The 12,243-nt window shown below is 31.9% G+C and overlaps 1 protein-coding gene across 1 annotated transcript in view; it reads right to left on the bottom strand.

Annotated features, from left to right (window-relative positions):
• The window catches only part of LOC115218597, a 114,824-nt gene that overhangs the window by 17,856 nt on the left and 84,725 nt on the right, over positions 1-12,243 (bottom strand). The window contains exons 3-6 of the mRNA XM_029788493.2: positions 11,386-11,505; positions 10,063-10,479; positions 5,401-5,554; positions 4,477-4,608 (exon numbers count right to left, since the gene is read on the bottom strand). Of these exons, the coding sequence (XP_029644353.1) occupies positions 4,477-4,608; positions 5,401-5,554; positions 10,063-10,479; positions 11,386-11,505 (823 nt within the window). The remainder of the gene's footprint in view (positions 1-4,476; positions 4,609-5,400; positions 5,555-10,062; positions 10,480-11,385; positions 11,506-12,243) is intronic.

The following is a 12,243-nucleotide window of genomic DNA, read 5'->3' on the forward strand; positions in this document are numbered from 1 at the left end:
AACTACCAGGCCAACATATTAAAGAACGGCAGTAGCCCAACATGTGTATGTCAACAACAAAATGAAACCATTGATCATGTTGTCTCCAAGTGCAGTCTTCTAGTGCCTACAGAGTATCTCAACAGGCATGATAGAGCTGCACAATATATTCACTGGGTAATCTGCAAAAACCTGGATTTGCCCCGTGGAAAAAACTGGTGGGAACACAAACCACCTCCAGTGCTTGAAAATGACCACATCTCACTCCTCTGGAACTTCCCCATTCAAACTGACAGAAAGATAGATGCAAATAGGCCAGACATCATATTGAAAAACTTCAAACAAAGAACATGCCTCCTCACTGATATGACTGTCCCAATCGATATAAACGTATCTGTCAAGACCTACCAAAAACTGAGCAAATATAAAGGTCTTGAAATAGAAATCAGCAAAATGTGGAAGCTGAAGACTAAAACAATACCTGTTGTCATAGGTGCCCTGGGAATGATAGCAAAAGGGGCTGATCACTACCTAACTCAGATACCAGGAAACCCCAAAATGGCAGTAATTCAAAAGATAGTGCTCATGGGAACTGCTCATATCCTACACAAAATACTTTCTATGTAACCTCAAGTTTTAAAACAAACATAACTTTCGTTTTTTTTCTTTTCTTTCTTTCTTTTTTTTTCAGGCATTCACTAGTACAACACTAAATACAAAACCAAATATATGGCACACTAGGCATAACAACAATACAAACTTCCAACCTGTTGCCTCTTGAGGTCTCTGGGTGAGACTTGGAGCCAACGTGTACAAATATAAAGCAAAAGTCAAACATAAAATAATAATGATAATAATAATAATAATAATAATAATAATAATAATAATAATAATAATAATAATAATAATAATAATAATTAAAACCTGATTTTACTGAGTTAAATGAAATTATTTACGCTTCTGCTAGGGCAATTGAAACCAGCTGTATGCCCCCGAAAAAACAAAGAAAACAAAACCTGGGAAGAAATCAAACCTGGAGAAGTAAAATTGAAAAAGAGATTGAATTTATGAGAGGGGAAATATCAATATTAAATGAACTAATATGTGGAAATGATGTAAGATCCAGAACAGGAAGAAAGATGAAGAGAAAATTTGGATCCTCACCAAGAGAAGAACTGATATCAATAAAAGAAACGCTGAAACAAAAAGTCCAAGCAAAAGCCCAAAGAATACGAAGATTTGAGAAGAGAAACAAGTTTTACAAGCAAAATAAGCTGTTCACATCCAATGCCAAAAATTCTACAGAGAAATAGGGAAGGAGAAAGTAGTTCAAAACTTTTGGAAAAGGATTTGGAGTGACAAGAAGACGTACAACATAAATGCAGACTGGATTATACAAACTGAAGGATCCTACCAAAATTTACAACAACAAGCATGGGAAGACATCACAATAGCAGACCTAAGAAAGGCACTCACGAAGGCCCATAATTGGAAATCCCTCGGTAAAGATAGGGTGCCGAATTTCTGGCTCGCATCGCTCCCATGCGCACACGGTAAGCTAGTTCAGCTGCTCAATGGAATTATGAGAGACCCAAAGAAAATACCTGAATGGTTAGCAAGTGGCATTACTTACCTACTCCCAAAAAATAACGAAACCAACCTTCCAAAAAACTATCGGCCTATAACCTGTCTATCCACCACGTATAAAATCCTAACATCTATCCTGGCGGAGAAAACATATGCATTCATGGAGAAGAACGATATTTTCCCCATTGAACAAAAAGGGTGCCGCCGAGGCTCTTACGGATGCAAAGATCAACTGCTAATCAATCGTATGATCCTTGAGAACTGTCACAACAAGCGCAGAAATCTCAGCACCGCATGGATTGACTATAAAAAGGCCTTCGACAGTATACCGCATCCATGGATCTTGAGATCGCTGGACATTTTCAAAATTTCCCCTGTGATTTCAAACTTCCTGAAGCACAATATGTCATTGTGGAATACGAATCTCCAATTATACCACTCTAATGGAGTACTTGCCTCAGAAAATATAAACATCAACTGTGGAATTTTTCAAGGTGACTCACTTTCACCTTTAATATTCTGCATAGCCCTAATACCCCTTACAAGTGAATTAAACAGAACAGGGTATGGGTATAAAATTGCCAATAAAAAAATAAGCCATCTATTTTATATGGATGACTTAAAACTTTATGGTAAAGACAATAATGAACTTGAAGGCCTATTGCGCACCGTGAAAGCATTCAGCGATGACATCGGGATGGAGTTTGGACTTGAGAAGTGTGCCAAGGCCACTTTCCAGAAAGGGAAAGTGAAGACCACAAATTCAGTCGTGTTAGATGTTGACACAGTCATAAGAGAGCTTGAGCAAGAACAAAAATACAAATATTTAGGGATAAATGAAGGCTCTGGTATTCAGCATGCAAGCATGAAAGAGAAAATCAGGAAGGAATGTTATAGGAGAGTTTGTGCAGTCCTGAAATCTGAACTAAATGCACGTAACAAGGTGTTAGCTATAAATTCCTTAGCAGTTCCAGTTGTTACTTATAGCTACAATGTGTTGAACTGGAATATGAGTGAAGTAAAGAATATAGATAGGAAAGTACGCAAGCTGCTGAGTTGTAATAGGATGCACCACCCAAAGGCAGACGTAGATCGCCTTTACCTTCCCAGAGCCCAAGGAGGTCGAGGCCTGATCCAATTTGAACTAGCTTACAAAACAACCACAATTGGACTGGCCAAATATCTCGAAATATCGAATGACTGGATGCTAAAGCTCGTGGAAAATACACGAGAGACGAAAGAAGCTTCATTCTATCATAAAGGAAAGCAAAAAATTTGCTATTGATCTCGTGCAGGATACCCAAACTGAACAACCTGAGGGAAGTACGGCAACTATTGTTGCAAAGAAGGTGAAAATGATGGCAATGAAAAAAGCGCACGAGCAATTGGCTGATAGGTGGGAGGAGAAACCTCTGCACGGCAAATATGTGACCCGCAGCAAACAAGCTGATGTTGACCAGAAGCAAACCCATCAGTGGCTACGGAGCTCAGGGCTAAAAGCAGAGAGCAAAGGTTTCATCCTGGCTGCTCAAGATCAAAGCCTATTAACTCGGAACTACCAGGCCAATGTGATGAAAAATGGAGCAGACCCAAAATGCCGATTCTGCAACGACATGATTGAAACAGTAGACCACCTAATCTCTGGATGTAAAGTCTTAGCACCAGTGGAGTATAAATTAAGACATGACAGAGTTGGCCAATATCTCCACTGGCTAATAAGTCGGCATTACAATATCAAAACTGCCGACAAGTGGTATAATCACCACCTGAGGCTGTAACTGGAGGAGAAAATGTAACCATTCTGTGGGACTTTCCAGTACATACAGACCGAACCATCAAGGCCAATAAACCAGATATTGTTGTGAAAGACCAAAACAATAAAGTTTGCTTATTGATCGACATGAGCATCCCCTGTGATCATAATATCTCAGCGAAAGAGTTTGACAAGCTCAGAAAATATAAAGACCTACTCATTGAAATTGAGAAAATGTGGCATCTCAAGGCGGTTACAATACCAGTGATCGTAGGAGCACTAGGAATGATTAAGAAGGGAACCGAAAATTATATGAGAATGATCCCTGGCTTACCATCCCTGCAAGAAGTGCAAAAGATTGTCTTAACTGGTACATCACACGTATTGAGAAGAGCATTGTCAATGAGAACTGTTGCTGCTCATGTATTTTAATTTAACTTAAAAAAAAAAAAAAAAAAAAAATGAATGAACTACTGAGTTTGGTTTAATGGCCTACCAATGAGTTTCTTTGCCCTAGGAGTCGGGAAGACACTCGGCAAGAAATGATAGCAAATTTGAAAGAAGAAGAAAAAAAAAGTAATAATAATAATAATAATAATAATAAATGTGGCATGGTGGTGATTTAATGGCCTATCTATGAGTTTCTTTGCCCTAGGAGTCGGGAAGACACTCGGCAAGAAATGATAGCAAATTTGAAAGAAGAAGAAAAAAAAAGTAATAATAATAATAATAATAATAATAAATGTGGCATCTCAAGGTGACTACAGTACCAGTGATTGTAGGATCTCTAGGAATGATAAAAAAAAAGTACTGAAACCTATTTAAAAATGATACCGGGCTTACCATCCCTGCAAGAAGTGCAAAAGATTGTCTTAACTGGTACATCACACGTATTGAGAAGAGCATTGTCAATGAGAACTGTTGCTGCTCATGTATTTTAATTTAACTTAAAAAAAAAAAAAAATGAATGAACTACTGAGTTTGGTTTAATGGCCTACCAATGAGTTTCTTTGCCCTAGGAGTCGGAAGACACTCGGCAAGAAATGATAGCAAATTTGAAAGAAGAAGAAAAAAAAGTAATATAATAATAATAATAATAATAATAATAATAATAATAATAATAATAATAATAATAGATACAAGCCAAGTTAACTTACTTTGGATTGCACTGTTCAGTTTCTTCTTGTGATTTTTGCATGCTTCACAGCAGATTGCTCTATTGTAGTGTTCATAACATTGGTAACCAGGAAGGTTTTTACACTGTGAACTGTGATCTCCATATTCACATCCTAACTCAAAGAAAGAAACTCACTTAGGTATTATATGAATATCCCTGTGATGTGTGTGTGTGTGTGTGTGTGTGGTTACATTTATTTAGTTATCTCTGTTCTGTCTGACTGAACAAATAGTTTTCTAGTTAAGACGCTGTATGATTTAAACAGTGCTTCCTCATATCAGCAGTACCTAATGTGACATTTCCTTTGTGAAACAGGAGAGTGAGATTTGAGGAAGATTTGGTTGCTATTTCTAGCAGACTGAGTGACAACGTCTCCCTAGACATTACTGTCTCAAGTCTCAGGGCTCATAGAACCAGTTAACCAGTTTACATGGTCTATAAATAACCAAGTGTTTGTGTGTGTGTATGTGTGTGTGGTGTGTGTGTGTGTTGTGTGTGTGTGTGTGTGTGTGTGTGTGTGTGTGTGTGTGTGTGTATGTGTGCACGTGTGTGTATACATGTATATATTTAGATATATACATGTATAATGCTTAGATATTGCTTAGATATTGGTGTGTGTATGTGTCTGTATACATGTATATACTTATATACATACATGTATAATTCTTAGATATTGGTGTGTGTGTGTGTGTGTGTGCATGCATGCGTGTGTATGTGTGTGCATGTGTGTGTATACATGTATACACACACATGCACATATATACATGTATAATGCTTAGATATTACTTAGATATTGGTGTGTGTGTGTGTATGTCTGTATACACGTATATACTTATATACATACATGTATAATTCTTAGATACTGCTTAGATATTGGTGTGTGTGTGTAGTTAATTCATCTTACCTATTTCTGCTCTGTTTTTCATTTGATGACATTTTTCGCAACAAGATTTGTAATAATGTTCATAGGTGTAACATAAGTGGCTGCCAAAACGGTCAATGGCATCAGGACATAGTAACCCATTGATAAGAATTGGAGCATCAATCTCAGGACAGACCTACGGAGGAATAGAACAAAGCAAAACAATATATACACAGAGGATTGTACATGCAAAATTTATAACTAATGAAAATTCCACAGAATGAAAAAAATTAAGAGGACATATTGAAGAGAGAAAAAATGTTTTGTTTTTTGTAGCATCCATAGTTAAGCTTTCTTTATTCTTGATGTTTGTCTACATTCATTTCCTCACATCTCTCTGTTGGTGTTGCCTTTTTTCTCTCTTTATTATATCTTCTTGCTGTTCCTCTCTAATCCATGCTTTATATCTGCGCATCCTTTCTTGGGCAGCTTGCAATTGTGTTTCTTGTGAATCCATAGTTTAGGCTAAATTAAACCTTATGAACAAATATTGATTTTTTTAATCGAGCAAGCAATAAATAATTGCACTTATGCTGCCAATATCAACAGAGCATAGGGAGAGGGGTCCACAGTACAAAGGTGGTTTCAGAAATTCCATAGTGGTGATGAGAGCCTTGAAGATGCAGAAGGTAGAGGATGGTCATGCAGTCTTGCCAATGAACAATTGAAAGCAATTGTTGAACAAAACCCACATCAAAGTGTCAGAGAAATGTCTCAGGCACTTGGTGTCAGTATTGCAACGGTCTCACGCAATCAGCAGAAGATTGGTAAGGTGAAAAAGCTCGATAAACGGGTACCGCATGAGCTCAATGAATATCAAAAAGTTCAGCATTTTGAAGTGTGCTCAGGGCTCTTTCTGTGAAACACAGATGATCCTTTTCTTCACTGAACAGTCATTTGTGATGAAAAGTGAATCCTTTATGATAACTGTAAATGATAAGGTCAACAGCTTGATCGTGATGAGTCCCCCAAACATTTCCCAAAGCCGAAGTTGCATCAGCAAAAGATTATGGTGACTGGCTGGTGGTCTGCAATTGGTGTTGTCCATTACTACTTTCTGGAAGCCAATCAGAGCATTATAGCAGAGGTTTACTGCAATCAACTCACTGAAATGTATGCTCACTTGAAAAAAATGAGATCTGCATTGGTGAATCGGTGTGGCCCAATTCTGCTCCATGATAATGCAAAACCACATGTTGCAAAAATGACACTGCAGAAACTCACAGACTTGGGATACGAGACTTTACCACATCCTCCATATTCTCCTGATCGTTCACCTACTGACTACCATTTTTAAAGCATTTAAACACATTTTTAATTGATAAAACTTTCAGGTAAAACCAGAGGTGGAATCAGCTTTCAAAGATTTCTTAGCATCAAAGCCAATAAATTTTTATCAATGAGGCACAAATAATCTTGTTGATTGATGGCAGAGATGCATAGATGTTCACAGCTCATGACTAATCAAAACATTTCTATTGCTAATTTTTTCAGAGTAAAATTATGTTTCTGAAATCGGCCTTTATTTTCGGAACAACCTAATAATAATAATAATAATAATAATAATAATATAATAATAATAATATAATAATATAATAATAATAATATATAATAATAAGAATAATAATATAATAATAATATAATAATAATAATAATAATAATAATAATAATAATATAATATAATAATATAATAATAATAATAATAATAATAATATAATAATAATAATAATCTAATAATAATAATAATAATAATATAATAATAATATAATATAATAATAATAATAATAATAATAATAATAATAATTAATAATAATAATATAATAATAATATATAATAATAATATAATAAAATAATAATATAATATACTAATAATAATAATAATAATATAATAATAATAATAATAATAATAAATAATAATATAATAATATAATAATAATAATATATAATAATAATAATAATATAATAATAATAATAATAATAATAATACGAATAATAATAATAATAATAATAATAATAATTAATAATAATAATAATAATAATAATAATAATAATAAATAATAATATAATAATAATAATAATAATAATAAGAATAATAATAATAATATATATAATAATAAATAATAATAATATAATAATAATAATAATAATAATAATAATACTAATAATAATAATAATATAATAATAATAATAATAATAATATAATAATAATAATAATAATAATAATAATAATAATAATAATAATAATAATAATAATAATAATAATATATATAATAATAATAATAATATAATAATAATAAGAATAATAATAATAATAATAATAATAATAATAATAATAATATAATAATAATATAATAATAATAATAATAATATAAGAATAATAATAATAATAATAATAATAATAATAATAATAATAATAATATATAAAATAATAATATATAATAATAATAATAATATAATAAGAATAATATAATAATAATAAGAATAATATAATAATAATAATAATAATAATAATAATAATAATATATAATAATAATATAAGAATAATAATAATAAATAATAATAATAATAATAATAATAATAATAATAATAATAATAATAATAATAATAATAATAATAATAATAATAATAATAATAAGATAATAATAATATAATAATAATAATAAGATAATAATAATAATATAATATAATAATAATAATAATATAATAATAATAATATAATAATATAATAATAATAATTAATAATAATAATAATAATATAATAATAATAATAATATAATAATATAAATAATAATAATAATAATAATAATAATAATATAATAATAATATATAATAATATAATATAATAATAATAATAATAATAATAATATAATAAAATAATAATAATAATAATAATAATAATAATAATAATAATATAATATAATAATAATAATAATAATAATAATAATAATAATATAATATAATAATAATAATAATAATAATAATAATAATAATAATAATAATGAATAATAATAATAATAATAATATAATAATAATAATAATATAATAAAATAATAATATAATAATAATAATAATAATAATATAATAATAATAATAAATAATAATAATAATAATAATAATAATATAATAATAATAATAATAATAATAATAATAATAATAAGAATAATAAATAATAATAATAATAATAATAATAATAATAATAATAATAATAATAATAATAATATAATAATATAATATAATAATAATATAATATAATAATAATAATAATAATAATAATATAAAATAATAATAATAATATAATAATAATAATAATAATAATAATAATATAATAATAATAATATAATACTAATAATAATAATAATAATAATAATAATAATAATATAATAATAATATAATAATAATAATAATAATAATAATAATAATGCCAGGCAGTGGCTCTTGTGGCTTCTGTTCTTAACTGATTATCATGTACATGTTTTGTTTTGAAAGAAAAGATGGTCTACAACAAATATTCTCTTCAGTGCCACATATTTGTTTGTCAGTTGTCTGACCTTAATCAGTTGAGCATGTCCCTTAGTAGCTGACAATATGTGCACCTCTGATCATGAGGAGAAGTAATGGGGAAGCATCATAGATATGTGCTAAGAGGAATTATTTGGGGTTTGAATAATTCACCTCTGGAAACATGGGTGTTTTGTTTGAATTCTTATTCAGGGACCTTTTGTGCAGGATGGGCTACTTGACCCTAAAAAATTCTAACTGGGCCCCACCTGCAAGTAATGTGCTGTTTATCCTGATGTGAGATCGGCATGTCAAGTACATATAGTTGTGATGCATGTGCCTGGTGTACCCTTATCAGGCAGGTAGTCATGATTGGCATATTGGGGTTTGTATATTTGTACCCCAGTGCCACTTTGATGGCATGTGCTGCTTTCACAGAAATATACAACATCAATTGTAATTGAGGCAAGTATTTAATTACAATAAATTATTGCAACTAACTATAGCTATTATTGAGTTTTAATTAGCCCCAGGTCAGCCTGGATCAAGCAGTTTAGTCCAGATCAGTCTGGATCAAGCAGGTTAGCTAGGATATTTAGGAGGGTACTTGGCATCTAAGGTTACTTATTGTAGCCTGATGTTAGGAATTTTTTACAATGGTCCAATCTGTTGTGCATAAATGAAATAACAATAATAATAATAATAATAATAATAATAATAATAATAATAATAATAATAATAATAATAATGATCCTTTCTACTATAGGCACAAGGCCTGAAATACAGGGGAAGAGATTCAGTTGATTACATTGACCCCAGTATTCAACTGGTACATAATTTATTGACCCCAAAAGGATGAAATGTAAAGTTGACAAATAAAAACTGTAATAATTTGTTCCAAATTTTGGCACGAGGTGAGAAATTTTGGAAGAAGGGGTATGAATTTTATTGACCTCAAAAGGACGAAAGGCAAAGCCAACATTGGGAGAATTTGAACTCAGAACGTAAACTCTTCGAGGTTGTCCCCTAGCATGGCTGCAGCCCAATGATCAGAATGAGCAAAAGATAAAAGAGGAATACAATTTTATGAGGTGGGGGGAACAAAATACAAAAAACAAAAAACCCAGGGTACAAAATGATACTTACATCTGAAACAAATTGAGGTTTGCCAGATTGATCAACATTGAAAGTTTGAGAATTTCTTTCATATCCTTGGTTATATGTAGGGTACTCTGGGTAGTAATTGGAATACGGTACCCTATTGTTGGGTACTCTAATAGGGTACCACCCTCCAGTGTTTATTACTTGTCTAGGGAACTGTGCTCTATTACTTGGTATCAGCCTTGGATATTGAAGTCTATTATTTCGTACTCTGACAGGATACTGTCTTCCAGTGTTTGGTACTCGACTTGGGTATTGCCCTCTTGCAAGGGGTACTTGGCTAGGGTACTGTCCTGTATATGGTATCTGACCAGGGTACTGCCCCCCTGTGTGTGGTACCCGACTGGGATACTGCCCTCCAGTATGAGGTACTTGTCTGTGAATATTCCCAGTAATGAATGCCTACAAAATAAAATATACAATTAGTGGATTTCAGATATGGACATTTTGGAATAAAATAAAATCAAGAGAGAACAAATGGAGAAAAATACTGAAAAAAAACATTCAATAAATATCTTTGACACATTGTTTAGGAATTAACAGAATTCAGAACAGGTTTTTATCAGAGTATTAGTTTATAAATATATACACACACATATATATACATAAACCATTTTCTATTTTCTCTCCTTGTTTATTTCTGTGTTCTTTTCTGTCAAAGAGTATGGGCTCGAAACGTAAAAGACCTTCTCACTTCTCGAGCGTTAAACTAATACATCTGTTTGTTGTTTACACACCTATCTTCATCTTTTGCTTTTTTTAAATTTCTCACTATATATGAGGTACAGGAGTGGCCGTGTGGTAAGTAGCTTGCTTACCAATCACATGGTTCTGAGTTCAGTCCCACTGCGTGGCACCTTGGGCAAGTGTCTTTTACTATAGCCTCAGGCCGACCAAAGCCTTGTGAGTGGGTTTGGTAGATGAAAACTGAAAGAAACCTGTCGTATATATGTATATATACATATGTGTGTGTATATGTTTGTGTATCTGTGTTTGTCCCCCCCAACATTGCTTGACAACCGATGCTGGTGTATTTATATCCCAGTAACTTAGCAGTTCGGCAAAAGAGACTAATAGAATAAGTACTAGGCTTATAAAGAATAAATCCTGGGGTCGATTTGCTCGACTAAAGGCAGTGCTCCAGCATCGCCGCAGTCAGATGACTGAATCAAATAAAAGAGTAAAAGAGTATATATACATATACATATACACATATACACACACGTGTAAGTATACATGCACACACACACCATCATCATCATCGACAACACCAACATAAGAACCACACTTTAAATGCATATGTCTCACCTTGTTTCTTCGGTTTGGCCAATAACCATATGTCCTTCGTGGGCTTTCGATTTTGGTCAGGATCCTGACACTGGGCACCGATCTCCTTGCATTTACAGATGAGGATTTAGATGATTCTGTCTGCAAAACCAAGATATCATCATCATCATTATCATCGCCATTTCTGTCATCATCACCATCATCATTATAATCATCATTATCACCATCTTCATAATCATCATCATCATCATCATCATCATCACTATCATCATCATCGTCATCATCATCGCCATTTCTGTCATCATCATCATCATCATCACCACCATCACCATCACAATCATCACCATCACCATCACCATCACAATCATCACCATCACCATCATCATCATCATCATCATCGCCATTTGTCATCAACATCATCATCATCATCATCATCATCATCGCCATTTTTCATCATCATCATCATCATCATCACCATCGTTGTCATGCCACATCAGCTCATCGTTGTCATTGTTATCATCATCATCGTGAATTATGATTCTCAACACAAGTACTACTAACATAGGCCCCCAGGGCAGAAAGTTGTGTATGTAAATGTGTGTGTGTATGTATGTAGGTGTGTGTATGTATATGTAAACATGTGTATGTATGTATGTGTGTATGCATATGTGTGTGTATGTATGTTTTTATGTGTGTGTATGTGCGTATATGTATGTGTATGTATGTATATATGCTTATGTGTGTGTGTGTGTGTGTGGAGTGGGTTGATGGGGTGTATGACAATCAATTATATGAACCCTGGTATTTTACTGGTACTTTAGTTTATCAACTTTGTAAAGATGAAAGGAGGTGCAATGGCCCAGTGGTTAGGGCAGCAGA

This window comes from Octopus sinensis, linkage group LG13, assembly GCF_006345805.1.
Source record: "Octopus sinensis linkage group LG13, ASM634580v1, whole genome shotgun sequence".
Lineage (NCBI taxonomy): Eukaryota > Metazoa > Mollusca > Cephalopoda > Octopoda > Octopodidae > Octopus > Octopus sinensis.